Raw genomic sequence first — 26743 nt, forward strand, 5'->3', positions numbered from 1 at the left:
CATGGGGTGCCACATTTCCCAGCTGGCTGCAGCACCTTCCCACTCATTTTACATGGAATTGTTGTCCCATGCATCCCCCAGTCCCTGGAAACCCCCAAGCCATGGAGGGATGGGCTGAGCCAGCCTGGATGTGGCTGAGCTGGAGCTCCAAAGGTGTTTTGTGTCCCTCCCAGACCCCCTGTTCCATCCCCATCCATGGGATGCAGCAGCCTCATTCACCCCCTTCCCACTCGTTTTACGTGGGAATGTTGTCCCATGCATCCCCCAGTCCCTGGAAGCCCCCCAGCCATGGAGGGATGGGCTGAGCCAGCTTGGATGAGGCTGAGCTGGGGCTCCAAAGGCCTTGTGTGTCCCTCCCAACCTTTCCCTCATCCATGGATGTTCTCACTCCACGCTCCATGCACCCTGCCCCCATGCTGCGTGGCTGGTGCTCCAAAAGTGTTTTGTGTCCTTCCCCTCCCAGCCTGATGTTCTGGACCAACTGGAACGAGCAGCACCCCAGCATCATGCGAGCCACCCTCTCCGGCGCCAACGTCCTCATCATCATCGACCAGGACATGCGGACGCCGAACGGGTTGGCCATCGACCACAAGGCTGAGAAGATTTACTTCTCTGATGCCACCCTGGACAAGATTGAGCGCTGTGAATACGATGGCTCCCATCGCCACGTGAGTCTGAGGAACAGGGAGATGGGGAGGAAGGTGTCCAAACTGGGGCTGGAGGGAAGCAGAGATGTTCCTGGGGCTGGGGAGGTCACTCTGTGTTTGGGGGGCTGTGGGGCTGCACCCCTGTGCTGCTGTTCACAGGGGTCTTAGGATGAGGGAAGAGACGAGGATCTGACTCCATGTTTCAGAAGGCTGATTTATTATTTTATTATATATATTATATTAAAACTATACTAAAAGAATAGAAGAAATTATTTCTTCAGAAGGCTAGCTAAGAATAGAATAGCAAAGAATGATAACGAAGGCTTGTGTCTCAGACTCTGTGTCTGAGCCAGCTGGGCTATGATTGGCCATTAACTAGAAACAACTAACATGGCCAATCAAGGATCCACCTGTTGCATTGCACAGCAGCAGATAACCATTGTTTACATTTTGTTCCTGAGGCCTCAGCTTCTCAGGGGGAAAAATCCTAAGGAAAGGATTTTTCATAAAAGATGTCTGTGACACCCCACAGTGGATTCCTCCTGCTCCCACCTGGGCTATGTCCCTGAGAAGTGAGGACTTGGCTTCAAGCTGCATCAGAGGAGGTTCAGGTTGGACATGAGAAGGAATTTCTAAACATTGGAATGGGCTGCCCAGGTTGGTGGTGGTGTCACCATCCCTGGAGGTGTCCAAGGAACTGCTGGACTGAGCCTCAGGCAGTTACTGTGCCCTTTAACTGTGGCACTGAGTGCTCTGGAGGGGGTTAGTCACAGGTTGGACTTGATCTTGGGTGATCTTTTCCCACCTCAAGGTTTCTGTGAAGTGTCCAAGGACATGTTGGACGGAGCTTGGAGCAACCCTGGAATGTGTATCCACCCATGTGGGAATGAGATGAGTTTCAGGAGATGACTTTACCCTTTCCAGCCCAACTCATGCCACGATTCTGTGCCTGGCAGGTGATCCTGAAGTCGGAGCCCGTGCACCCCTTTGGCCTGGCCGTGTATGGGGATTACATCTTCTGGACAGACTGGGTGCGCCGGGCCGTGCAGCGCGCCAACAAATACGTGGGCACCGACATGAAGCTGCTGCGAGTGGACATCCCCCAGCAGCCCATGGGCATCATCGCCGTGGCCAACGACACCGACAGCTGTGAGCACCCTCTGGTGTCCCTGCAGGGTCCCTGACCTCTGCTCCTCAGCCTGGCAGCAGCTTTAGGGAAGGGGAACCCATCCCAATGTCCTTTCTGGGGCTTTAGGAACTCATCCCACCGTCCTTCATTGGCTCTTTGGGAAACCATCTCATTGTCCTTCCTGGCCTTTTGGGAATCCATCCCTCTGTCCTTCATTGGCTCTTTGGCAATCCATCCCTCTGTCCTTCACGGTCCTTTGGAAGTCATCCCACCATCCTTCCTGGCTTTTTGGGAACCTGTCCCACTGTCCTTCCCCTGGCTCTTCAGGAAGCCATCCCTCTGTCCTTCCTGGCCTTGTGGGAACGCATCTCACCATCCTTCCTGGCCCTTCAGGAATCTATCCCACTGTCCTTCATGGTCCTTTGGGAATCCATCCTACTGTCCCTCATGACCTTTTGGGAATCCACCCCACTGTCCTTCCCAGCTTGTTGTTGCCTCCTTGTGACTCTCACCCCAGAGTTGTCCATCCCCAAACCCAGTGCAGGCTGAAGACAGAGAGGATTTCCCCTGTCCCTGCTTTTCCTTGTAAAATCTGGGCAGTCCAGGTGCCTCCAGCCCCCTACACCCTCCATAACCCCATGGGAAGACCCTGGGGAGGGATCCCATAGCAGGGAGGAGGAGGAGCAGGGTCTGCTGGGTCCATCCCTGGTGTGACCAGTGTCCCTCTGTCCTAGGTGAGCTGTCCCCGTGCCGGGTGAACAACGGTGGCTGCCAGGACCTGTGCCTGCTCACCCCCAAGGGCCACGTTAACTGCTCCTGCCGCGGGGAGCGCGTCCTGCAGGAGGATTTCACCTGCAAAGGTGAGGGGGGTAGGACAGACTGAGGAGAGGAAGGGGTGAGGCTGATCTCAGCCCGGCAGAGCTGACATTTCCGTGCTCCTTCCAGCTGTGAATTCCACCTGCAGCGTGCACGAGGAGTTTGAGTGCGGGAACGGCGAATGCATCGACTTCAGCCGCACCTGCGACGGCGTCGTGAACTGCAAGGACAAGTCGGACGAGAAGCAATCCTACTGCAGTAAGGTTCCTCCTCTTGCTGCCTTGCTCACCCACACACCCTGGCAGAAAATGTGCTTGTGTTAGAAGAGCAGGAGCTGTGAGTGCCAGCAAGGCACAGTGCAGGGAGGAGGTGAGAGGTGATCCCAGGCAGATCCCACCTTTGTGAGGGAGAAGATACCAGCCGTGGCACTAAACTAAACCAAATCCCAGTGCCTGGGTCATGTCCATGGGCTCCAGACCTTTCCCAGTGTTTGGGACGTGCTGGAACCCTGGAGCTGAGCCTGTGGGGTCTGCAGCACCCTCAAACACCAGCCCTCACCCCTCTGCACGAAGGAATAGGTTCCCTGATCCTTCTCTGTGATTTCTTCCTCTGCTGGAAGCTCCCCGTGGATCTGAGACCCTCAGGGATGCTCACCCTCCTTCTCCTCACCTTCTCCTCTTCCTCCCTGGCAGGCAGCTGCAAGTGCAAGAAGGGATGGGTTCCCTGATCCTTCTGCACAAAGGAATAGGTTCCCTAATCCTTCTCTGTGGTTTCTTCCTGCTGGAAGCTCCCCAAAGATCTGAGAGGGAATAGATTTCCTGATCTTTCTCTGTGGTTTCTTCCTCTGCTGGAAGCTCCCCAAAGATCTGGGACCCTCAGGGGTGCTTGCCCTCCTTCTCCTCACCTTCTCCTCTTCCTCCTCCTCCTCTTCCTCCCTGGCAGGCAGCCGCAAGTGCAAGAAGGGCTTCCTGCACTGCATGAACGGGCGCTGCGTCGCCAGCCGCTACTGGTGTGACGGCGTGGACAACTGTGGGGACAACTCGGACGAGGTGCCCTGCAACAGTGAGTGTCTGCCTGGCCCCCAGCCAGCCCCTGGCAGCTGCTTGGGACAGGGGACAGCAGCTTCAGGAAGGAGCTACTGTCAGCTTGACAGGAGCAGAGCGGAGCCAGGGTTTAAGGGAGAGTCAAGGTCAAGCTTGTGCTGGTTTGTAAAGCTTACGGTGACAGCTGAGAGGAAAAACTTCTGGGTATGGGCGTGCAGCACTCAGAGCTTCCCAGGGAGAGGGGTTTGACAGCCAGGGGTGTAATGTCACTGCTCCTCATGGCTCCCAGGCATTCCCTTAGGGGGCTCAGGCTGGGTCTGCTTGGTTCCAAACTGACAGGGGCAGTCAGGAGCTCCTCAGAGTCCTGTCCAGCTCTGGTTGTGCCAGGGAGAGGGGCTCAGGCTGGGTTTGCTCGGTTCCAAAGTGACAGGGGCAGTCAGGAGCTCCTGAGAGTCCTGTCCAGCTCTGGTTGTGCCAGGGAGAGGGGCTCAGGCTGGGTTTGCTCGGTTCCAAACTGACAGGGGCAGTCAGGAGCTCCTCAGAGTCCTGTCCAGCTCTGGTTGTGCCAGGCAGAGCGTGAGCCAGGAAGGGTCTGGGAGCACTCTGAGCATCCCAGAGCTGTGTGGGCACTGGGAGCGTGTGGGTGTGCATGTGGGGACCCTCCCTCATGGATTATGGGGGCTTCTTCCCCCCTGGCAGAAACCAGCTGTGCTGCCACCGAGTTCCGCTGCCGGGACGGGACCTGCATCGGCAATTCCAGCCGCTGCAACCAGTTCATCGACTGCGAGGATGCATCTGATGAAATGAACTGCAGTGAGTGCCCAGCTGCTGCCCCTGGCCCCTGCTCAGCTCTGGGGATGCTCCTGCTCTCGGTGCTGGCAGCAGGGAGCTGGGATTTGGGATTTGGGCTGGGTTGGGGAGGGAGGAGGGTCCTGCTCCGGTCCTGGGATGAGGCAGCCCCAGCCCACCCCTCCAGCCCCTCTGTGCCATGCTCAGCACCCCAAAACCCGATGGATCCCTGCAGTTCTGGGGGTGTGTGGGACACATCTGGGGGTGTGTGGGGCACATCTGGGGGTGTGTGGGGTGTGGTGGGCTCTGGCAGCAGGGCAGGGGCCAGTGCCACATGGTGGAGCCAGACCAGGGGGCTTCTTCTGTGGTTCCTGCTGTGTCACTGGAGCTCCTTCTGTGATTCCTCTCAGCTGCCACCGACTGCAGCAGCTACTTCAAGCTGGGGGTGAAGGGCACCACGTTCCAGAAGTGTGAGCACACGTCCCTGTGCTATGCCCCCAGCTGGGTGTGTGACGGTGCCAACGACTGCGGCGATTTCTCGGACGAGCGCAACTGCCCCGGTGAGAGCAGGAGGGCAGAGGGGGCTCTGGGGGGCAGGGATGTCCCTTTGGGGTCTGCTTGGGTTTTGGAGGCTTTGTTTGCCCACTGGGACTGTTGTTCTCCTGCATAGATGGTGCTGCAGGGAGCTGGGATCTCGGGGGGATTTTGGGGAGGAATCCTTCAGTTCTGGGCTGGGAGAAGGCAGGACGTGGCTCTGCTGTCGTCCTCACTGATGTTTCCATCACAAAGTAGGTGGGAGGAAACCCAAATGTCCATCCAACTACTTTGCCTGCCCGAGTGGGAGGTGCATCCCCATGACCTGGACCTGTGACAAGGAGGATGACTGCGAGAATGGCGAAGATGAGACCCAGTGCAGTGAGCGGCAGGGTGGGGACACTCAGGGTTTGGGCTGGGGCACAAGGGTGGTGCTGGAGGGTGGGCAGGACCCTCTTCTCTCCCTGACATCCATTTGCCAAGGACAGACCCCAGATTCTTCCCTCTCTGTGGTTTTACTCCACACTCTTGGGCTTTTAGCTGTGAGCAGTGTAAATGTCCTCATGTGCTGGTTTGCTCAGCACGTGCACAAGTGTCTGTGGCCCTTTTGAACGGGACCAGTTACGGATCCCTTCAGCTGCATTTTTAGTTCTAATCTCCTGGAACAAGCCCCAGACAGTGCTCAGGAGCTGGAGATCCTCCTCAGGTCCACACCAGCGAGTCCCACACCATCCCTGTGGGACCACAAGCAGTACCCCCAACACCCCCTGGCCTCCTGGAGCCCAGCTGGCCCAGCCTGGCCATGCTCTGCTGGTGTCTCCTCCCCTTATCAGCTCTCTCTGACCCCCATCTCCTCCTCTTCTCCTCCCCCAGACAAGTTCTGCTACCCCGTGCAGTTTGAGTGCAACAACCACCGCTGCATCTCCAAGCTCTGGGTGTGTGATGGGGCTGACGACTGTGGGGATGGCTCTGATGAGGACAGTCGCTGCCGTGAGTCTGCTCCAGCCTTTCTTCCCCATCTCCATCCCTTCCTGCTCCATCTCCGTGTTCCTACATCCATGTTCCTGCCTCTGCCCATCCCTTCTCCCACCCATGGTCTCACTGTACCTGCTGGGGCTCCAGCAATGGGGTGATGGGGCTCCATCCTTATTGGAATTAATACCAGTACAGCTGGATGGGACATGCCTGGGCTCATCTGGCCCTTGCTGCTTGACCAAGGGTGGCAGCTGTGGTGGTTTCACCTCAGAGACACCTTTGGCTGGCTGGATGCTGCAGCTGGGCGCTTGGGACAAGTCCAGGCACGCAGGAGCTCAGGTTTGCCTTGGTGGAGACGCTTCAAGGCGAGGTGAAGGAAAAAGAAGTTGGGTTCTGCTAGAGGGTTTTTATCCAGAGCTTTATTCCTGGCTCACAGGCCTCTGAATCCAGCAACAGCTCCAACAGAACAAAGAAATCGCGTGGTTGTTGTGTCTTTTAACCCCAGGGAGAGGGGCAGGGAAGGGGTAGGGATCCCACCAACCAGGTAAGGGGGGAGAAGTGGAGAAGTCTCAGGGGACAAAAGACGCCTGGATGGCCCAATGCCCCCCAGGGTTGAAAGCATCTTTTGAACTTCACCAATCACACAATGCACTTGCTGGAATGCCAAGATTGACAGACAGCAGTCAGCAGGGGCAAGGGAGGGGAAGGGAGAGGTTAAAACAGGCTATTACATCGCACCACAACACATCCTGCTCCTCCTTTCCCCAGGGCTCACCACCTGCAACTCAGGATCCTTCCAGTGCCCTGGCACCTACGTGTGCGTGCCGGAGCGCTGGCTGTGTGACGGGGACAAGGACTGTGCTGATGGGGCTGATGAGACCCTCGCTGCTGGCTGCTGTGAGTGCCCGAGCCTGGGGGCTGGGGGAGGCTGGGGGCTGGCAGGGCTGGTGGTGACAGTGCCCCTTTGCAGTGTACAACAACACCTGTGATGAGAGGGAGTTCATGTGTGGGAACCGGCAGTGCATCCCCAAGCACTTCGTCTGTGACCATGACGATGACTGCGGTGATGGCTCCGATGAGTCCCCGGAATGTGGTGGGTGTCTGTGGGAGCCAGGGTGGGGATTGATCCTGCTGGGTCCTCCTGGGCTTTGGGACAGTGTCCTGCGAGGGGCTTCATCACCATGGAGGGGTTTGGTGTGAGTGTGGTGAGAAGGAACCCAGAGAGGCAGCAGAAGGGGGTTGTTAGTGGAGAGCAGTGCTCCAGCCTTGGCAGAGAAATCCAAACCCACTGAAAGGTTCAAACCCACAGAGAAATCCAAACCCACTGAAAGGTTCAAACCCACAGAGAAATCCAAGCCCACGGAAAGATTCAAACCCACAGAGAGATCCAAACCCACAGAATGGTTCAAACCCACAGAGAAATCCAAGCCCACGGAAAGATTCAAACCCACAGAGAGATCCAGACCCACAGAGGGTTCCAAACCCACTGAGGGTTCCAAACCCACAGAGAAATCCGAACCCACAGAAAGATCCAAACTGACAGATTTAAACCCACACAGAGATTTAAACCCACAGAAAGATCCAGACCCACTGAGAGAGATCCAGACCCACAGAGAGAGATCCAGACCCACTGAGAAAGACCCAGACCCACTGAGAGAGATCCAGACCCACAGAGGGATCCAAACCCACACAGAGAGATCCAAACCCACTGAGATCCAAACCCACAGAGTGATTCAAATCCACAGAGAGATTCAAACCCCAGAGAGATTTAGACCCACAGAAAGATCCAGACCCACAGAAAGATCCAAACCCACGGAGTTCCAGATCCAGTGAGAGAGATCCAAACCCACACAGAAATCCAAACCCACAGGGATATCCAAACCCACAGAGAGATCCAAACCCACAGAAAGATCCAGACCCCAGAGAGATCCAAACCCACGCAGAGATCCAAGCCCACACAGAGATTTAAACCCACTGAGAGATCCAAACCCACAGAGAGTTCCATGTGTGTGCAGGGCAGCCCTGTCCCAGGCCAGCTGCTCTGTGGTGTCCCCGTCACTCCCAGCAGCTCAGGAAGGTTTGCCTCCATGGTGCCTCCCTCTCTCTTGAGTGTCCCCACGGTGCCTCTGGGAGGCCCAGGAGGGTGGGATGCTGGCTGAGCCCCTCACCCTCCCCCAGAATATCCCACCTGTGGCCCCCACGAGTTCCGCTGCCAGAACGGCCGCTGCCTCAGCAACCGGCAGTGGGAGTGCGACGGCGAGTTCGACTGCCACGACCACTCGGATGAGGCACCCAAAAACCCACGCTGCAGCAGCCCAGGTACCTCTGGGGTCATGCTGGGGTCTTGGGGGGGGGGGAAATGGAATCCCAGCCACTCCTCTCACTGATCACTTTCACCTCCTCTCTGCAGAAAACAAGTGCAACGACTCCTTCTTCCTGTGCAAGAACGGGAATTGCATCTCCGAGGCGCTGCTCTGCGACAACAACAACGACTGCGCCGACGGCTCGGACGAGCTCAACTGCTTCATCAACGAGTGCCTCAACAAGAAGCTGAGTGGCTGCTCCCAGGAGTGTGAGGACCTCAAGATTGGGTACAAGGTAGGGGGCCACAGGGTGGTGTAGGAACGACGGGGGTTTGCATGGTCGGGACAGACGGACACGAGAGATCTCTGAAGCCAGGGTGTGGAACTTGCGGTTTATTGCAAAGGGCCTGGGTGCAGGGCCCTGCTGGGAGCTGCCAGGCACAGCTCGGAGCAGGCAGAGAGAGGTAAAGAGAGTGATAAAGAGGATGAGAGAGTGAGGTTCCCGTTACAATACAATAAATCATCTTCTGTGTTGAATATTCTGATTCTCACTAACCAATCTAGTACAAGATACAAATCCTACAGCATTTACATACAGCCTATAAGAATCACAACGTTACCATACTGTGCTACATTTTAAACCCTAAAAACTCCTCTTTGGTCCCCTTCTGCCAAACTAGCAGGGTCTGCTCTGACCCTTGGAGCTGTCTGCAAGCAGAGGGTGTTGTTCCATCAAAAGGGGATTTTACTTTCAGTCCGGCCACACCATTGTTTTCCTGTTGTTCAGTAACTAAAGTATCTCAAAGCTTGCTTTCATTTCAATCTCACTTATAGTTTCCATATTCTCAAAATCTTTTGCCAGGCAATCATATTTATAAGGCTTTCCTGTTCCATCTTCCCCAGCAGGGTGGGGAGGCTGGCTGCAGAGATTATGGAATTACAGAATGCCCTGAGTTGGAAGGGACCCACAAAGTCCAACTCCTGCTCTTGCACAGGAGATCTCAGCAATCTCACTCTGTGCCTGAGAGTTGTCCAAATGCTCCTGGGGCTGTGCCAGCCAGCAGTGCCTGACCACCCTCTGGGGGAAGAACCTTTTCCTGATATCCAGCCTAAACCTCCCCTGGCACAGCTCCTGCCGTTCCCTCTCCTCCTCCTCCTCCTCCTCCTTCTCCTCCTGCTTCTCCTCCTCCTCTGTGGGTTGTGTCTGTCCTGTGCCAAGAGATTTCAGCAATCTCACTCTGTGCCTGAGAATTGTCCAAATTCTCCTGGGGCTGTGCCAGCCAGCAGTGTGTGACCACCCTCTGGGGTGAAGAACCTTTTCTGTCTGACCACCCTCTGGGGAAAGAACCTTTTCCTGATATCCAGCCTAAACCTCCCCTGGCACAGCTCCTGCTGTTCCCTCTCCTCCTCCTCCTCCTCCTCCTCCGCGGGTTGTGTCTGTCCTGTGCCAGCTGGGCCAGGGACGTGACACTGGCTCTTCAAGCCCTGTTTGTGCATCTCAGCTGTCCTTGCTGAGTCTGCATGTCCCATGGTGACACTTGTCACCTCCCAGCACCTGCCACCTCCCTTGGAGGTGTCTGACAGCTCCGGGTTGCTCCTGCAGTGCAGATGCCGTCCTGGCTTCCGGCTGAAGGACGACGGGAAGACGTGCATCGACATCGACGAGTGCTCCACCACCTACCCCTGCAGCCAGAAATGCATCAACACCCTGGGCAGCTACAAGTGCCTCTGCACTGAGGGCTACAAGCTCAGGCCTGACAACCCCACCAGCTGCAAGGCTGTCACAGGTGAGAGCCAGGTGTGGGCGCAGAGCTCAGGATGTTCCTGGTGACCGTGGGATGCCCCTGGTGCTGGAGTTGGAGGGTGAAGTGGCTGCCCCCAGCTCATGAGGGAGGGGTGGCAGGTCTGTAGGGTTCTGCCCACATCCCAGCAGTGCTCCCCTGCCACTTTTCCCCCTTTCCCCGTGCAGATGAAGAGCCTTTCCTCATCTTCGCCAACCGCTACTATCTGAGGAAGCTCAACCTGGATGGCTCCAACTACACTCTGCTCAAGCAGGTGAGGGATGAGCGGGAGCAGGAGGCACAGCAGCTCCACGTGGAGGGGATTTGGGGATGGAGCAAACCCTGAAGGACACGGGAGCTGCCAACTGAGGATCTTGGGCTTTTGGCTTCTCAGAGGAATGGCAGATCCATCTAAATGTCAGGAGGTCCCTGTGAGCCGGGAGCAAGCAGGGAGGCTGTGGGCTTTATAAAACCCCCCAGAGCCCATGGCAGCCACTGAGGCTGCTGCAACCCTTCTCCCTCCCTGCTCTCCAGGGGCTGAACAACGCTGTGGCTCTGGATTTCGACTACCGGGAGCAGATGATCTACTGGACAGATGTCACCACGCAGGGCAGCATGATCCGCCGCATGCACATCAACGGCAGCAACGTCCAGGTGGGGACTCTGGGAATCCACAAAATCAGAGGGGAAATCAGAGGGTTTTGGGGAAAGCTGCAATAGACAGGCTTTAGAGACAGCAGAACTGTGAGTAGAGCTAAAGCAGCAGCCATGAGATTGGTCAGCAGAAAAATTATTTAAACTGTAGAAAGGCAAGGGCAAATAGAACAATGGCCTGTGTATTAACGCTTGTCTGAATAGCTCTCTAAGCTGCAGAAAGTTTATCTAGCAAGATATTAAGAAGGTTAAAGCTTAGTAATGGAGCTCTGTGTGTTGTGTTTTAAGACTTACAAGTAAGTATTGTATTTGAAATAAACAAGCATTGTTTTAACCAAAGGTACGTGTGCTTATAGTGAATAGATAGAACTGCTGTCAATGTGCTTTTGCTTTGTATGATTGGTCAAGAAACTTATAAAGTAAGTTGTAACATTAAGTTTTCCAGCCTGCTGCCTAGAATGTGAGCTGCTAGCATCTTCCCATTGTCATAATCATGTAATGAGACTGATGCTGGAAAGGCGCATTCTGTAGCAGCCCTGTCTCTGTAAACAAATCCCTTGCCGGCATCAGGGACATGGGGCACCCCCTGGGACACCCCTGGGCCTCACCCACCTCCTGCCCCGCTCTGGGGTCGTCGCTGGGCTTTGAGAGTCAGCCCCAGTTGCTGTGGGGTGTTTTGTAGCTCCACACCAAGCAGGGGTGGGCTCCACGCTGCCCTGAAATGTGGGATAAGGAAGGCTGGGGAAAGAGTTATGGAGTTGTGGAATGATTTGGGGCAGAAGGGATCTTAAAGATCATCCAGTTTCACTCCCCTGATGTGGGCAAGGATAACTTCCACTATCCCAGGTTGCTCCAAGCCCCATCCAACCTGGCTTTGGACACTTCTGGGGGTCTGGGGCAGCCACAGCTTCTCTGGGCAACCTCTGCCAGGACCTCCCCACCCTCCCACGGAGGAATTTCTTCTCAATATCCCATCCAAACCTAAGAGGGGAGTGATGAAGAAGATCTGGGCAGGGGAGTGGGGACGTTCTCACCCCTGAGACATCAAAGTTTGGTTCTCTCTGCTCATCCCCATCACCTCTGACTCCTCCTGGCAGGTCCTTCACCGCACTGGGCTCAGCAATCCCGACGGACTGGCCGTGGACTGGGTGGGAGGAAACCTCTACTGGTGTGACAAGGGCCGGGACACCATCGAGGTGTCCAAGCTCAACGGGGCCTACCGCACCGTGCTGGTCAACTCGGGGCTGCGCGAGCCCCGCGCGCTCGTGGTGGACGTGCAGAACGGGTGAGAGCCTGGGCCACGTGGGCCTGCTGCTCTGCTCTGGGCTGGGCAAGGAGCTGTGGTCATCTTGCTGCTGTCCCAGAGGTTGGGAGATGGGATCAAGCCTTCCCCCTTGACCTCTGGGACCCCTGGATGCTTTTCTCTACCCTCTGCCCGTGCACCTCTGTGTATCACAGAGTCGTGAGGGGGTTTGGGATGGAAGGAACCATCCTGTTCCACCCCATTATCCCAGGTTGCTCCATGCTCCATCCAACCTTGGACACTTCCAGGGATGGGGCAGCCACAACCTCTCTGGGCATCCTGTGCCAGGGATTCTCACAGGGATTCTCACAGGGAGACATTTCTGTGGTTTCCAACTCAGCATCTCCCTGCTCTTGTGTTTCACCCCCAGCTACCTGTACTGGACGGACTGGGGTGACCACTCTCTGATCGGGAAGATCGGCATGGACGGCACCAACCGCAGCGTCATCGTGGACACCAAGATCACCTGGCCCAACGGCCTCACCCTCGACTACATCAACAGCAGGATCTACTGGGCTGATGCCCGCGAGGACTACATCGAGTTTGCCAGCCTGGATGGCTCCAACAGGCACACAGGTGAGAGCTCCATGGGTGCCAGCACACCCAGGCTCTGGGTCAGGTGCTGGAGCGGGAGCTGTTGGGGACAGTGCCCAGCTCTGATCCATGCTGCTTCTTTGTGGGAGGAGAACATGGCACAGCCCCTCTCTGAGCACCCATTCCCCTCTCAGTGCTGAGCCAGGACATCCCTCACATCTTCGCGCTCACCCTCTTCGAGGATTTCATCTACTGGACCGACTGGGAGACCAAATCCATCAACCGGGCCCACAAAACAACAGGAGCCAACAAGACCCTGCTGATCAGCACCTTGCACAGGCCCATGGACATCCACATCTACCACCCCTACCGCCAGCCTGACGGTGAGCAGCGTGGGAAATGGATTTGTAGAGAATTCTCAAAGCCTGACAGAAAGCTCACACTGTATGCAAAGCTTGAGATAAGAAATGCTGACTTGGAAATGCCATGGAATAGGATAGAGAGAGAGAAATGGAAGTAGAAACAAGTTGCAAAGGGTGGCCTTGCAAATAAGACTGGATATGTTGGAGAAATAGAAGTACAAATCCTCACTTTCATTTCTAACAGAACACGGCTTGGGGGTGCTGGGGAACCACCCCAAGAACAGAACGTGGGGGGATGCCAGGTTGGACAGGGGGAGCAGGAGCAGATGACAAGGGTCTTGTTGCTCCCATGCCACCCTGGGTGTCCCCAGCTTGGTCTGACTTGCTGTTGTCACCCTGCTCTCCCCAGTTCCCAACCACCCCTGCAAGACCAACAACGGCGGCTGCAGCAACCTCTGCCTGCTCTCCCCGGGTGGGGGGCACAAATGCGCCTGTCCCACCAACTTCTACCTGGGCAGTGATGGCAAAACCTGCGTGTCCAACTGCACTGCCAGCCAGGTAAGCCCCTGCCTGCCTGTCCCTGCCTGTCCCTGCCTGCCTGGATATTCCCCATGCCCGTGTCCCTCCTGCCATGATCTCCCTGGTGGTGATGGGGTGTTGTTTGGGTGCAGGCAGCACCTCCCTCCTGTGGCACTTCATGTTTGGCGGTGTCCAGGGGAGGCAGAGACCCTCCAGCTCTGGAATGTTCTTTTAACCCTCTCCTCAAACCCCAGGGCCTGGGTGGGGTTAAGGCTGTGCTCTGGGTCAGGATTTGGGAATACCTGGAGGGGACAGCGCAGGATCAGTGCCCTTGGTTCAGCTCACTGGGGATGAAATCTGGGGGGAATTTGGGGTCCTCCTCCCCATCCTGAACCACCCCACGAGCTCCTCTCTCCTTCAGTTTGTCTGCAAGAACGACAAGTGCATCCCTTTCTGGTGGAAATGCGACACCGAGGACGACTGCGGGGACCGGTCGGACGAGCCGGAGGATTGCCGTGAGTGCCAGGGGGTGACACAGCCCCCCAGTGTCCCAGCACCCCCCAGGATGTGCAGGGTGGCTGTTGGGACAGCCCCGTGGAGGGGAGGGTCAGTCAGAACAGGGTTCAGGGAGCAGTGGGACACGTCTGCCCCGTGGAGCAGTGCCCAAGCCCAGAATTGGATGCTGGGTCCCCGCAGAGGACACCAGAGGACACCACAGGGGTGGAACAGGGGTTTGAGGTTGAGGTGTGCCCCAAAAATGTTCCTCAGAGCAAACCTGTGTCCCTGTGTTACCCCACAGCTGAGTTCAAGTGCAGGCCAGGGCAGTTCCAGTGCTCCACAGGGATCTGCACCAACCCCGCCTTCATCTGCGACGGCGACAACGACTGCCAGGACAACTCAGATGAGGCCAACTGTGGTAGGTTCCTGTGTCCCCCTGTGACCCTCCACAGCACGGAGATGCTGCCTGTCACCCCCTGACTGTGTCACCTCTTCCCCCAGACATCCACGTCTGCCTGCCCAGCCAGTTCAAGTGCACCAACACCAACCGCTGCATCCCCGGCATCTTCCGCTGCAACGGGCAGGACAACTGTGGGGACGGAGAGGATGAGAAGGACTGTCGTGAGTGCGGGGGGCTCAGGGGGTCAGCTGGGAGCTGCTGTGGGTCAGATTGAGGGGTTCAGGTCTGTGTCTTGGGGTGTTTGGCTCTCTGGATTGTGCCAGGGCTTTCTCCGTAGCCCTGGACTCTGCATTCCCACTGTCCCCGCTGCTGTTTCCTAATGGGAATGAAATCCTTAAATCCCTTGATGTGGATTTGGGCTGAGCCTGGATCTGGTGGCCTCTGCCCTGTTTCCCAGTGGGAATGAAATCCTTTAAGTCCCTTGATGTGGATTTGGGCTGAGCCTGTTGCCCAGCTGAGGGGTCTGGGGGCCTCTGCCCTGTCCCCTCATAGCTTGGAGTCTTCTGGAGCCGTTTTGTGTCTGCTCCATCTCCACTGAGCACACAGCCCCTTGTGATCCCTGGAGCACCCACACACCTCTCAACCCCACGGCTGGTTTTGGGGAAAGGAGAGGCTGGCCCTGCCTGCCCTGCTGCCTTTCCTGACCGCCCCTTCTCCCTGCTGCAGCCGAGGTGACCTGTGCCCCCAACCAGTTCCAGTGTGCCATCACCAAGCGCTGCATCCCCCGGGTCTGGGTGTGTGACCGTGACAACGACTGCGTGGATGGCTCTGATGAACCTGCTAACTGCAGTAAGGCCCCTGTGTGGGGAGGGGGCTCTGCCCAGTGTAAAATGCTCACACCGGGCACCTCTGTGTGCTGGAGGGGTGGCAGGTCCCTGCTCAGTTCCTGCTCAGTCCCTTCTTGGTCCCTACTTGGTCTTTGCTCAGTTCCTGCTCAGTTCTATCCCAGTCCCTGCTCAGTTCCTGCTCAGTTCCTGCTCAGTTCTAACCCAGTTTCTCCTCAGTCCCTGCTCAGTCCCTGCTCAATCCCTCCTTGGTCTTTGCTCCGTTCCTGCTCAGTTCTACCCCAGTTCCTGCTCAGTTCTACCCCAGTCCCTCCTCGGTCTCTGCTCAGTCTCTGCTCAGTTCTACTGCACTCCTTCCTCAGTCCCTGCTCAGTCCCTGCTCAGTCCCTGCTCAGTCCTTGCTCAGTCCCTGCTCAGTCCCTCCTCAGTCCCTGCTCAGTCCTTGCTCAGTCCCTGCTCAGTCCCTCCTCAGTCCCTGCTCAGTCCCTGCTCAGTCCCTGCTCAGTCCTTGCTCAGTCCCTGCTCAGTCCCTGCTCAGTCCCTGCTCAGTTCCTGCTCAGTCCTTGCTCAGTCCTTGCTCAGTCCCTGCTCAGTCCCTGCTCAGTCCCTCCTCAGTCCTTGCTCAGTCCTTGCTCAGTCCTTGCTCAGTCCCTGCTCAGTCCCTCCTCAGTCCCTGCTCAGTCCCTCCTCAGTCCTTGCTCAGTCCTTGCTCAGTCCCTGCTCAGTCCCTGCTCAATCCTTGCTCAGTCCCTGCTCAGTCCCTGCTCAGTCCTTGCTCAGTCCTTGCTCAGTCCCTGCTCAGTCCTTGCTCAGTCCCTGCTCAGTCCCTGCTCAGTCCCTGCTCAATCCTTGCTCAGTCCCTGCTCAGTCCCTGCTCAGTCCCTGCTCAATCCTTGCTCAGTCCCTGCTCAGTCCCTGCTCAGTCCTTGCTCAGTCCCTGCTCAGTCCTTGCTCAGTCCCTGCTCAGTTCCTGCTCAGTCCCTGCTCAGTCCCTGCTCAGTTCCTGCTCAGTCCCTGCTCAGTCCTTGCTCAGTCCCTGCTCAGTTCCTGCTCAGTCCCTGCTCAGTCCCTGCTCAGTCCTTGCTCAGTCCCTGCTCAGTTCCTGCTCAGTCCCTGCTCAGTCCCTGCTCAGTCCTTGCTCAGTCCCTGCTCAGTCCCTGCTCAGTTCCTGCTCAGTCCTTGCTCAGTCCCTGCTCAGTCCTTGCTCAGTCCCTGCTCAGTTCCTGCTCAGTCCTTGCTCAGTCCCTGCTCAGTCCCTGCTCAGTCCTGCTCAGTCCCTGTCAGTTCCTCGTCCCTGCTCAGTCCCTGTCGTCTACCCCGTTCCCACCCCGTCTCCTCAGTTTCGTCCTTGTCGTCCCTGTCGTCCCTGCTCAGTCCCTGCAGTCCTTGCTCAGTCCCTGCTCAGTCCCTGCTCAGTTCCTGCTCAGTCCTTGCTCAGTCCCTGCTCAGTCCTTGCTCAGTCCCTGCTCAGTTCCTGCTCAGTCCTTGCTCAGTCCCTGCTCAGTCCTTGCTCAGTCCCTGCTCAGTCCCTGCTCAGTCCCTGCTCAGTCCCTGCTCAGTTCTACCCCGTTCCCACCCCAGTCCCTCCTCAGTCCCTCTCAGTCCCTGTGGGCCGTGGCTGATGCTGTTGCTGGCTCTGTCCTGCTGGGATCCTCCTCCCCCTGACATCTCCCTGGAGAACTCCTTGAAAGGGAGGAGGATCCCCCCCATCTCCAGGCTGTCCATCAGCCCTGCAGAGAGCACACAGGCCTGAGCAGTGCTGACCCTGCCCTGTGTCCCTCTGTCCCCTGCAGCCCAAATGACCTGTGGTGTGGATGAGTTCCGCTGCAAGGACTCGGGCCGGTGCATCCCTGCACGCTGGAAATGTGACGGGGAGGACGACTGTGGGGATGGATCTGATGAGCCCAAGGAGGAATGCGGTGAGTAGAGGCCTTGGGGACAAGCCAGTGTCATTTTGTGTCCCTGTTTCCTGAGGGACAGGCTGGCCTGGAGCTGGTTGGCTCCTCTGGGGTGTCCCAGGAGTTCCAGCTGCTCTTTTTCTGGGTGGCATGGGCAGAGGTGGGTCAGAGGGAGGTGCAAGGGTAGTGCTGACCCCTGTCCTGTCCTTGTTCCTGTCCTGTCCCTCCCCATGTTCAGGGCAGTGCTGACACCTGTCCCTGTCTCTGTCCCTGACCCTGTGCCATCCATGCCCTCCTTTGGGGCAGCTCTGACCTGTCCCTGTCCCTGTCCCTGACCTGTCCCTGTCCCTGTCCCTGACCTGTCCCTGTCCCCATTGTCCCCAGACGAGCGCATGTGTGAGCCGTACCAGTTCTCTGACCTGTCCCTGTCGCTGTCCCTGACCTGTCCCTGTCCCTGTCCCTGAGCTGTCCCTGTCCCCATTGTCCCCAGACGAGCGCACGTGTGAGCCGTACCAGTTCCGCTGCAAGAACAACCGCTGCGTGCCGGGCCGCTGGCAGTGCGACTACGACAACGACTGCGGGGACAACTCTGACGAGGAGAGCTGCAGTACGTGCCACCCGCCAGCCCCTGCTGTCCCCAGCATGCAGCACTGCACAGGGGACAGGTTTGGGTCCCCCCAGCCCCTCTTGTGCTGTCAGGATGGTGGTTGGGAGAGACACCGTGTCCCCAAGCCAGGACAGCCAGGACACGGCTGTCCCTTTCCCTGTGCCATCCATGGGGACAGTGCTGGCCCTGTGCCATCCATGCCCTCCTTGGGGGCAGTGCTGTCCCCTGTCCCTGTGCCAAGGAGACACCCCAAAGGTGACAAGTGACACTGAAGGGGTGACCCCATCACACTCCCTGCAGGAGCATGGGGGGCCCAGCAGAGTCACCTGAGGGCACCTTGTCCTGCTTTGCCACCAAGCACCACCCCCTGTGTCACCCCCTGCCTGGCAGTGCCACCTGGGATGGCACCAGGGTCTGCTGCCAGACCCTCTCCCACCCCACAGTGCCCCCTCTTATCTTCCTGCAGCTCTTCAGGGTGCAGCTTTTGTTTTCTTTTCTGTTGATTTCCCGTCGTGTTTTTGAGTTTGTGCCATTTCACTTCATCTTATGTTTTTCTCCATTTTCACACTGTCGTTATGGGGCGCTCAGAGGTAGGTTCCTGCCAAAATCTTTTGATTCCATGTTACAGTCTCTCTCTCTAAACCCAAATGAAGACAATAATTTCTAGGTGAGGGCAGAGGGGCTGGGACTGGACAATCCAGGTGGATTTACTGAGCATCAGCACCAGCATCTCCATCCATGGAAATGGGGAGGGTCTGACCCTGCTGCTCTGCAGGGCTCTGCATGGCTTGGATTTGGCTCCAAAACCCATCCCCACCTCTCCCTGCTCCCCCTGGACACCCCCTGTTCCCCACAATCCTGTGCCATGAACGGGGGGTCCCTGTGCCCCAATACCCTATAGGGGGGCTATAGGGAGGGGAAGGGTCCCAAAAGCCATCCCAGGTGAGCGGCTGTGCCAGGTGCCATCCTCCTGGATGTGGCACTGGCTGTGCCAGTGAGCTGTGAGCTGTGCCCATGCCCTGTGAGGGGGCACAGGGATGGGCACTGCTGCAGTTCCTCCTGCCTGGGGGGCAGCTGGGGTGGGCAGCAACGGGGCTGGTGCTGCCCTGTGGAGAGTGAGTGACCTCAGTGGCCACAGTGTCCCCCAAAACCCCTACAGGGAGTGGTGTGGGAAGGGGCTGGGAGTTGGTACCAGCTGTGCCACTCTGCCAGCTCCCACAGCTCTGCCTGTACCCCCTGTCCCCAATGTCTGTGTCACCCTGTGCCCCTCCAGCTGCTGGCCAGGGCCGCCCCAGGCTGTCCCCACACTCAGGGCACCCTCTGTGCTCTGTCCCCAGCACTGTGGCCCTGACAGCCAGACTGTGTGGCCACAGTGTCCCCCAAACCCCCCACAGGGAGTGGGCTGGGAGTTGGTACCAGCTGTGCCCCTCTGTGAGCTCTGCCTGTGACCCCTGTCCCCAGTGCCACCAGCCGTGTGTCCCTGTCACCCTGTGCCCCCCCAGCTGCTGGCCAGGGACACTCCCTGCCCTCACAGGCTGTCCCCACACTCAGGGCACCCTCTGTGCTCTGTCCCCAGCACCCAGGCCCTGCTCTGAGAGCGAGTTCTCCTGTGCCAACGGCCGCTGCATCGCGGGCAGGTGGAAATGCGACGGCGACCACGACTGCGCCGACGGCTCCGACGAGGTACGAGCAGGACGGGGACGCTTCCCCCCTCTGCCCCTGCCCTGGGGCTCACAGGACAGGGCCCTGCCATGGCCACTGTGTCCCTTGTTTGTCCCCTACAGAAAGACTGCACCCCCCGCTGCGAGTTTGACCAGTTCAAGTGCAAGAACGGGCACTGCATCCCCATGCGCTGGCGCTGCGACGCCGACGCCGACTGCATGGACGGCAGCGACGAGGAGAACTGTGGCACAGGGGGTAATGGCACTGCTGGGTGTCCCCTGGGGCTGCTGGTGTCCCCCCCGCCTGCCCTGGTGTCGTTGTGTCCCTGCTGTGGGCGGGACACAACCCCTCTGTGTGTGTGTCCCAGTCTGGAGCATGCACGGACATGGAAACCCCCCAGCCATGGAGGCCCCCTGTGCATGCTGGAAATTGGAATTGCAGCCCCAGGGTGGGGTTTTGGCAGCAGGGCAGCATGAGCTGGCGTTGTCCCCTGTTGCCCTGACATGTCCCTGTTGCACTGCCATGTCCCCTCTTGCACTGAAATGTCCCCTCTTGCACTGACACATCCCCTCTTGCATTGGAATGTCCCCTCTTGCACTGACATGTCCCCTCCTGCACTGTCACAGTCCGCACGTGTCCCCTGGATGAGTTCCAGTGCAACAACACCCTGTGCAAGCCCCTGGCCTGGAAGTGTGACGGGGAGGACGATTGTGGGGACAACTCGGACGAGAATCCCGAGGAGTGCTGTGAGTGACGCTGTCCCCAAGCCCTCCCATAGCCCAGGATGGGGGGACACTCCTGGGGCCTGAGCACTAGAGGGGGGACCAGAGAGTATGGGGGGGCCCTCTGGGGGGTGGCTGGTGGGGGTGAGGGTTGGAGGTTGTGACCGTGTTCACAGGGGTCTGAGGACGAGGGAAGAGATGAGAATCTGACTCTATGTTTCAGAAGGCTTGATTTACTATTTTTAATATTATTATTAATAATTTTAATGATATTATTATTTATAACATTATTTATAATATATAATATACTTATAATATATAATATGTTTATAATATAATAGATAATATATTTATAATATATTTTAATATATTATTTTTAATTTTAATATTATTATATAATAGATATGTTTTATTATATTATATATAATAAAACATATATATTATATACTATACTATATTAAAACTACTAAAAGAATAGAAGAAAGGATTTCATCAGAAGGCTAGCTAAGAATAGAAAAAGAATGATAACAAAGGTTTGTGTCTCAGACAGAGAGTCTGAGCCAGCTGACTGTGATTGGCCATTAATTAGAAACAACTCTATGAGACCAATCACAGATCCACCTGTTGCATTCCACAGCAGCAGATAACCATTGTTTACATTTTGTTCTTGAGGAGAAAAAATCTTTTCTAAGGAGAAAAAATCCTAAGGAAAGGATTTTTCATAAAACATGTCTGTGACAGGAGGTGACTCTGATTGAGGGGCTGGTGATGGGGAGGGGGCTGAGGATTTTTCATAACACGTATCTGTGACAGGAGGTGACTCTGATTGAAGGGCTGCTGGTGGGGAGTGGGCTGGGTGAGGAGGGGGCTCACAGCAGCCAGATTGTCTCTGCTTCAGTCTCTTTGCTTCAGCCTGCGGAGCCCGCTCGGCCGCGTGGGACAGCCCTGAGCGGAGAGCTGAGAAGGGGCAGAGGCCGAGCAGCAGCTCGTGTGACATGTGTGACAGCCTGGCTCCGGCGTCTCCTTTCACCGTCACCGTTTGTTTCTGTTTGCTGGTGCAGTGAAATTCCAGTGTCCCCCCAACAGACCGTTCCGCTGCAAGAACGACCGCGTGTGTCTGTGGATCGGTCGGCAGTGCGACGGGATCGACAACTGTGGAGACAACACGGATGAGAAGGACTGCGGTGAGTGAGTGGGGCTGATCCTTCTCCCTCAGCTCTGCCATTGCAGCTCTGAAATGCTGCTCAGGTCCAAAGGGTGCTGCTTGAGCAGGGGGGAGATGGGGGCAGGATGCTGGTGCTGGCTCTGGTGACGTCTGCTGCCGTTTGTGCTCCTTGGTGCGCTCTCCTGGCCACAGGAGGTGTCATGGCTTTCCCAGCACATCAGGACATGGAAACTGTCATGCATATTCAGAGAGAAGGCATGAAACTGGCAGGTTGGGACCAAACATGTCCAAAGGGTACTGCTTGAGCAGTGGGGAGGTGGGGGCAGGACACCAGTGACATCTGCTGCTGTTTGCACTGCCCGACTCCTTGGTGCGCTCTCCTGGCCACAGGAGGTGTCATGGCTTTCCCAGCACAACAGGACGTGGAAATTGTGATGCATATTCAGGGACAAGGCATGAAACTGGGAGAGAAACATGTCCAAAGGGTGCTGCTTGAGCAGTGGTGAGATAGGGGCAGGGTGCCAGTGACATCTGCTGCTGTTTGCGCTCTTGGTGCGCTCTCCTGGCCACAGGAGGCTTTCAAAGCACATCAGGAGATGGAAACTGATACATAATCAGAGAGAAGGCATGAAACTGGCAGCCTGGGAGAGAACATGTCCAAAGGGTGCTGCTTGGGCAGTGGGGAGATGAGGGCAGGACACCAGTGCTGGCTCTGCTGACATCTGCTGCCGTTTGTGCTGCCCAACTCCTTGGTGCGCTCTCCTGGCCACAGGAGGTGTCGTGGCTTTCCCAGCACAACAGGAGATGGAAACTGTGGTACATAATCAGAGAGAAGGCATGAAACTGGCAGCCTGGGAGAGAAGCAGGAATATGGGAAGAATTATGGTTTTCTGAGCCTCACAGCCCTGAGCCTGCCTGGCCAAGGTGCCTGGAGGTCACTGTGGCCCTTGGGATGGATCTCCCAGAGGCCAAGGTTCAGCCCAGGTGTTGGGGTTGGCTTTTCCCAGTCTTTCCTCCCAAAATCAGGTGCTGGGGTTGGCTTTTGGTCTTTCCTCCCAAAATCAGGTGCTGGGGTTGGCTTTTGGTCTTTCCTCCCAAAATCAGGTGTTGGGATTCGCTTTGTTTGGTCTTTCCTCCCAAAATCAGGTGCTGGGGTTGGCTTTTGGTCTTTCCTCCCAAAATCAGGTGCTGGGGTTGGCTTTTGGTCTTTCCTCCCACAAATCAGGTGTTGGGATTCGCTTTGTTTGGTCTTTCCTCCCAAAATCAGGTGTTGGGGTTGGCTTTGCCCAGTCTTTCCTCCCAAAATCAGGGTGTCCCAAGTCCCTGCTCCCAGAGGGTCCCATGGGGATGAGTGTCCAGGACATGGGGGGGTCACATCTGCTGTCCCTCACCCTCAGAGTCACCCACGGCCAAGCCCAAGAGCTGCAGCCAGGAAAAGAACGAGTTCCTGTGTGAGAACAAGAAGTGCATCAGCGCCAACCTCCGCTGCAACTTCTTCAATGACTGTGGAGATGGCTCTGATGAGGAATCCTGCTCCCAAGGTGGGTGTGGGAGCTGGGGGCCTGGTGGGGACTGGGGGGGACTCGCTGTGGCACGCGTGTGACACACGTGTCCCAACACAGAGCACAAGTCATACGACTGCAAGACCAACACCACCATGTGTGGGGATGAGGCCCACTGCGTCCAGTCCCAGAACACCTCGTACTGCACCTGCCGTCAAGGCTTCCAGAAGGTTCCAGACAAGAATTTTTGCCAAGGTACTTCCTGCTGCTGCTGGAGAGGCCTCAGGGTTGGGCTGTGGGATCTGGTTTTTGCCAGTGAGATGTGATTTCACAGCTGGCATGGGGCTGGGGTGGCCAACACCACCATGTGTGGGGATGATCAACACCACCATGTTGGGATGAGGCCCACTGTGTCCAGTCCCAGTCCACCTCGTACTGCACCTGCCGTAAAGGCTTCCAGAAGGTTCCAGACAAGAATTTTTGCCAAGGTATTTCCTGCTGCTGCTGGAGAGGGCTCAGGATCAGGCCGTGGGGTCTGGTTTTTGCCAGTGAGATGTGATTTCACAGCTGGGATGGGGCTGGGGTGGCAGGAATGGTGTCCTTGGGGTCTGTGGGGGCAGCCTTTGGTTCCTCCCTCTGATCCCACCTCCCACTGCCCAGACATCAACGAGTGCCTGCACTTTGGGACCTGCTCCCAGCTCTGCAACAACACCAAGGGCTCCCACGTCTGCAGCTGTGCCAAGAACTTCATGAAGACGGACAACATGTGCAAGGCAGAAGGTCAGTCAGGAGGGAACAGGGACCCACATGGGTTCTGTGTGTGCCCAGGACCCCCCCAGAGCTCCTGTGGGAATCCTTTGCTCTTCTTCCAACCCATTGAGTCCCAGAGACCCCACAGATCCCAAAAAGACCCCACAGACTCCATAGAGACCCCACAGAGACCTCACAGATCCCATTGAGTCCCAAAGACCCCACAGAGACCTCACAGACCCACAGGGACCCCTCAGAGACCCCACAGACACCAGAGAGACCCCAGAAATCCCATAGAGACCCCGCAGACTCCGCAGATCCCATTGAGTCCCAAGGACCCCACAGAGACCCCACAGACCCAAATGGAATGCAGCTCTGCCCATCCTCCTCCTCCTTCTCCTCCTCTTCCTCTTCAGGCTCCAAGCCCCAGATCCTCTACAAGATCAGGAGATCCCTACTCCTGGCTGAGCCCCTGTTCCCAATGCAACCCATGCCAACCTCTCCTCATCCTCCTCTTCCTCTGCAGGCTCTGAGCACCAGATCCTCTACATCGCGGACGACAACAAGATCAGGAGCATGTACCCCTTCAACCCCAACTCAGCCTACGAGCCGGCCTTCCAGGGCGATGAGAACGTGCGCATCGATGCCATGGACATCTACGTCAAGGGCAACAAGATCTACTGGACCAACTGGCACACGGGCAGGATCTCCTACCGGGAGCTGCCCGCCTCCTCCTCCGCCTCCACCGCCTCCAACCGCAACCGGCGCCAGATCGACGGCGGCGTCACCCACCTGAACGTGAGCGAGCTCTGCCAGGGCACAGAGGGATGGGCTGATGGTTTCCTCTCCTCTCACTGTCCCCACTCTGCCCTGTTGGAATTAAATCAGATGGGACGGGCCTGGGCTCGTCTGGCCCTTGCTGCTTGACCAAAGGCGGCAGCTGTGGTGTTTAACCTCAGAGACACCTTTGGCTGGCTGGATATTGCAGCAAAAATGAGGGTGCCACCTCAGGGGTCTCTTCCCTGACTGATCCATCCCCAGGATGGAGCTGCCTCACGTTGGGCACCAATATATTGGAATTGAATACCAATAGAGCTGGATGGGACGTGCCTGGGCTCGTCTGGCCCTTGCTGCTTGACCAGAGGCAGCAGCTGTGGTGGTTTCACCCCAGAGACACTTTTGGCTGGCTGGATGCTGCAGCTGGGTGCTTGGGACAAGTCCAGGCACGCAGGAGCTCAGGTTTACCTTGGTGGAGAAGCTTTAAGGTGAGGTGAAGGAAAGGAGTCGGTTCTGATGGAGGGTTTGGATCCAGAGCTTTATTCCTGGCTCACAGGGCTCTGGATGCAGCAGCAGCTCCAACAGAACTCCCTGAGCCCGTGGTTGGTGTTCCTTTTAACCCTGGGGAGAGGGGCAGGGAAGGGATAGGGATCCCGCCAACCAGGTAAGGGGGGAGAAGTCTCAGGGGACAAAAGACACCTGGATGGCCCAATGTCCCCCAGGGTTGAAAGGTGTCTTTCGAACTTCACCAATCACACGATGCCCTTTCTGGAATGCCAAGATTGACGGACAGCAGTCAGCAGGGGCAAGGGAGGGGAAGGGAGAGGTTGTTGGCACACCTGGGGAAAGAACCGAGATGGACAGGCTGTTGCATCACACCGCAACACTGCCGCACACAGATCTCAGGGCTGAAGATGCCAAGGGGAATCGCCATCGATTGGGTGGCCGGGAACATCTACTGGACGGACTCGGGGCGGGACGTCATCGAGGTGGCGCAGATGAAGGGCGAGAACCGCAAGACGCTGATTTCGGGGATGATCGATGAGCCCCACGCCATCGTGGTGGATCCACTAAGGGGGTGAGGGACTTCCCATCCCTCTGCCCAGCCCTCACCACACTCCCCTCACCACCTGTGTGTCCCAGGATCACTCTCTGTGTCTTCTTGAGTTGCCCCAGAGTTGCCTGGTGACTCCAGGATGCCATGGGGATGGTGTAGGAGGGTTTCTCCTCCCTCATTGGGCTGTCCTGTTCCCCTGGGAGTGACCTGCCTGTGTCCTTACAGAACAATGTACTGGTCAGACTGGGGCAATCACCCCAAGATCGAGACAGCTGCCATGGATGGGACTCTGCGGGAGACCCTGGTGCAGGACAACATCCAGTGGCCAACAGGTGAGAGAGACAGGTGACAGGAAGGGGGACAAAAGCCACGATGGGGACACGTTCAACCCATTTGTGTTGCGGAGGGTTGTTCTGGGGGCTCGGAGCCCCGTGGCAGAAGGGTGTAGGGGTGGTGGCAGTGCTGCTCTGAGGGTCAGCTGGTCAGGAGGGGCTTGGGGAGGACTGGGGGCTCACTGAGGGCTGTGTCCCCTCAGGTCTGGCCGTGGACTACCACAATGAGAGGCTGTACTGGGCCGACGCCAAGCTCTCCGTCATCGGCAGCATCCGCCTCAACGGCACCGACCCCGTGGTGGCCATCGACAACAAGAAGGGTAAGGAGCCCCCCATGGGGGTCCCTGGCCTCAGAACCCACCCCAAATCCCCAAATCCCTGCCTCCACATGTCCCCTGCTGGCTTCCTCAGGGCTGAGCCACCCGTTCAGCATCGACATCTTTGAGGACTACATCTATGGCGTCACCTACATCAACAACCGCATCTTCAAGATCCACAAGTTCGGGCACAAGCCTGTCACCAACCTGACCTCCGGCCTCAACCACGCCACCGACGTCGTGCTCTACCACCAGTACAAGCAGCCAGAGGGTGGGTGAGGGCCTGGGACCACCACACTGCTCCTGGGGTGGTGGGGAAGTGCCAGGGGGTGATACCTGGTGTGAGGTGCCAGAGGGTGAGGGAGGTGTTGGCAGGGATTGGGAAGAGGGGACTCAGACCCCCAAGTTCTTACCCAAAGTGGGGGTGTCTGGGTGGGCAGAGCAGGAGGTTGCTGAGGTGGGTTTGGAGAGTCCAGCTGGCCAGGTGGTGACCTCGGGGCATGGATGGGACCGCACAGAGCTGTGGAGGTGTTGTGGAAAAAGAAGGGCTGTGGGTCACCACCTCGCTGTCCTCACCATCTGGCCCTCTCCTCCTGCAGTGACCAACCCTTGTGACCGTAAGAAGTGCGAGTGGCTCTGCCTGCTCAGCCCCAGCGGCCCCGTGTGCACCTGCCCCAATGGCAAACGCCTGGACAATGGCACCTGCGTGGTCGTCCCCTCGCCCACCGTGTCCCCTGTAGGTAGGTGACACCAGAGGAGGTGAGGATGAGGATGAGGAGGGAGGTTGGGTCCTGCCAGCGCAGCCCTGCTCACTTCCATCCC

The 26743-nt window shown here is 57.2% G+C and overlaps 1 protein-coding gene across 6 annotated transcripts in view; it reads left to right on the forward strand.

Moving 5' to 3' along the window:
• LRP1 (LDL receptor related protein 1) overlaps positions 1-26743 on the forward strand; it is a 100448-nt gene that overhangs the window by 67527 nt on the left and 6178 nt on the right. For 2 of the 6 annotated variants that reach the window (XM_030967037.1, XM_030967033.1), the window contains exons 43-81: positions 464-668; positions 1604-1796; positions 2511-2636; positions 2722-2850; positions 3535-3654; positions 4335-4448; positions 4835-4984; positions 5214-5351; positions 5832-5948; positions 6702-6830; positions 6904-7026; positions 8112-8252; positions 8344-8531; positions 9840-10023; positions 10206-10291; positions 10552-10671; positions 11769-11956; positions 12345-12550; positions 12703-12891; positions 13280-13428; positions 13811-13904; positions 14189-14305; positions 14389-14508; positions 15014-15136; positions 16926-17051; positions 17521-17637; positions 19214-19320; positions 19422-19554; positions 19926-20045; positions 21083-21205; positions 22584-22727; positions 22809-22943; positions 23349-23468; positions 23965-24236; positions 25115-25293; positions 25498-25604; positions 25808-25924; positions 26016-26192; positions 26521-26661. In XM_030967037.1, the coding sequence (XP_030822897.1) occupies positions 464-668; positions 1604-1796; positions 2511-2636; positions 2722-2850; positions 3535-3654; positions 4335-4448; positions 4835-4984; positions 5214-5351; positions 5832-5948; positions 6702-6830; positions 6904-7026; positions 8112-8252; positions 8344-8531; positions 9840-10023; positions 10206-10291; positions 10552-10671; positions 11769-11956; positions 12345-12550; positions 12703-12891; positions 13280-13428; positions 13811-13904; positions 14189-14305; positions 14389-14508; positions 15014-15136; positions 16926-17051; positions 17521-17637; positions 19214-19320; positions 19422-19554; positions 19926-20045; positions 21083-21205; positions 22584-22727; positions 22809-22943; positions 23349-23468; positions 23965-24236; positions 25115-25293; positions 25498-25604; positions 25808-25924; positions 26016-26192; positions 26521-26661 (5567 nt within the window). Of the gene's footprint in view, positions 1-463; positions 669-1603; positions 1797-2510; positions 2637-2721; positions 2851-3534; positions 3655-4334; positions 4449-4834; positions 4985-5213; positions 5352-5831; positions 5949-6701; positions 6831-6903; positions 7027-8111; positions 8253-8343; positions 8532-9839; positions 10024-10205; positions 10292-10551; positions 10672-11768; positions 11957-12344; positions 12551-12702; positions 12892-13279; positions 13429-13810; positions 13905-14188; positions 14306-14388; positions 14509-15013; positions 15137-16925; positions 17052-17520; positions 17638-19213; positions 19321-19421; positions 19555-19925; positions 20046-21082; positions 21206-22583; positions 22728-22808; positions 22944-23348; positions 23469-23964; positions 24237-25114; positions 25294-25497; positions 25605-25807; positions 25925-26015; positions 26193-26520; positions 26662-26743 lie in introns of those variants that run through there. The other 4 variants (XM_030967035.1, XM_030967034.1, XM_030967036.1 and 1 more) reach the window with 4 other exon arrangements.

The sequence above is a fragment of the Camarhynchus parvulus genome, chromosome 29 (assembly GCF_901933205.1).
Source record: "Camarhynchus parvulus chromosome 29, STF_HiC, whole genome shotgun sequence".
Classification (NCBI taxonomy): domain Eukaryota; kingdom Metazoa; phylum Chordata; class Aves; order Passeriformes; family Thraupidae; genus Camarhynchus; species Camarhynchus parvulus.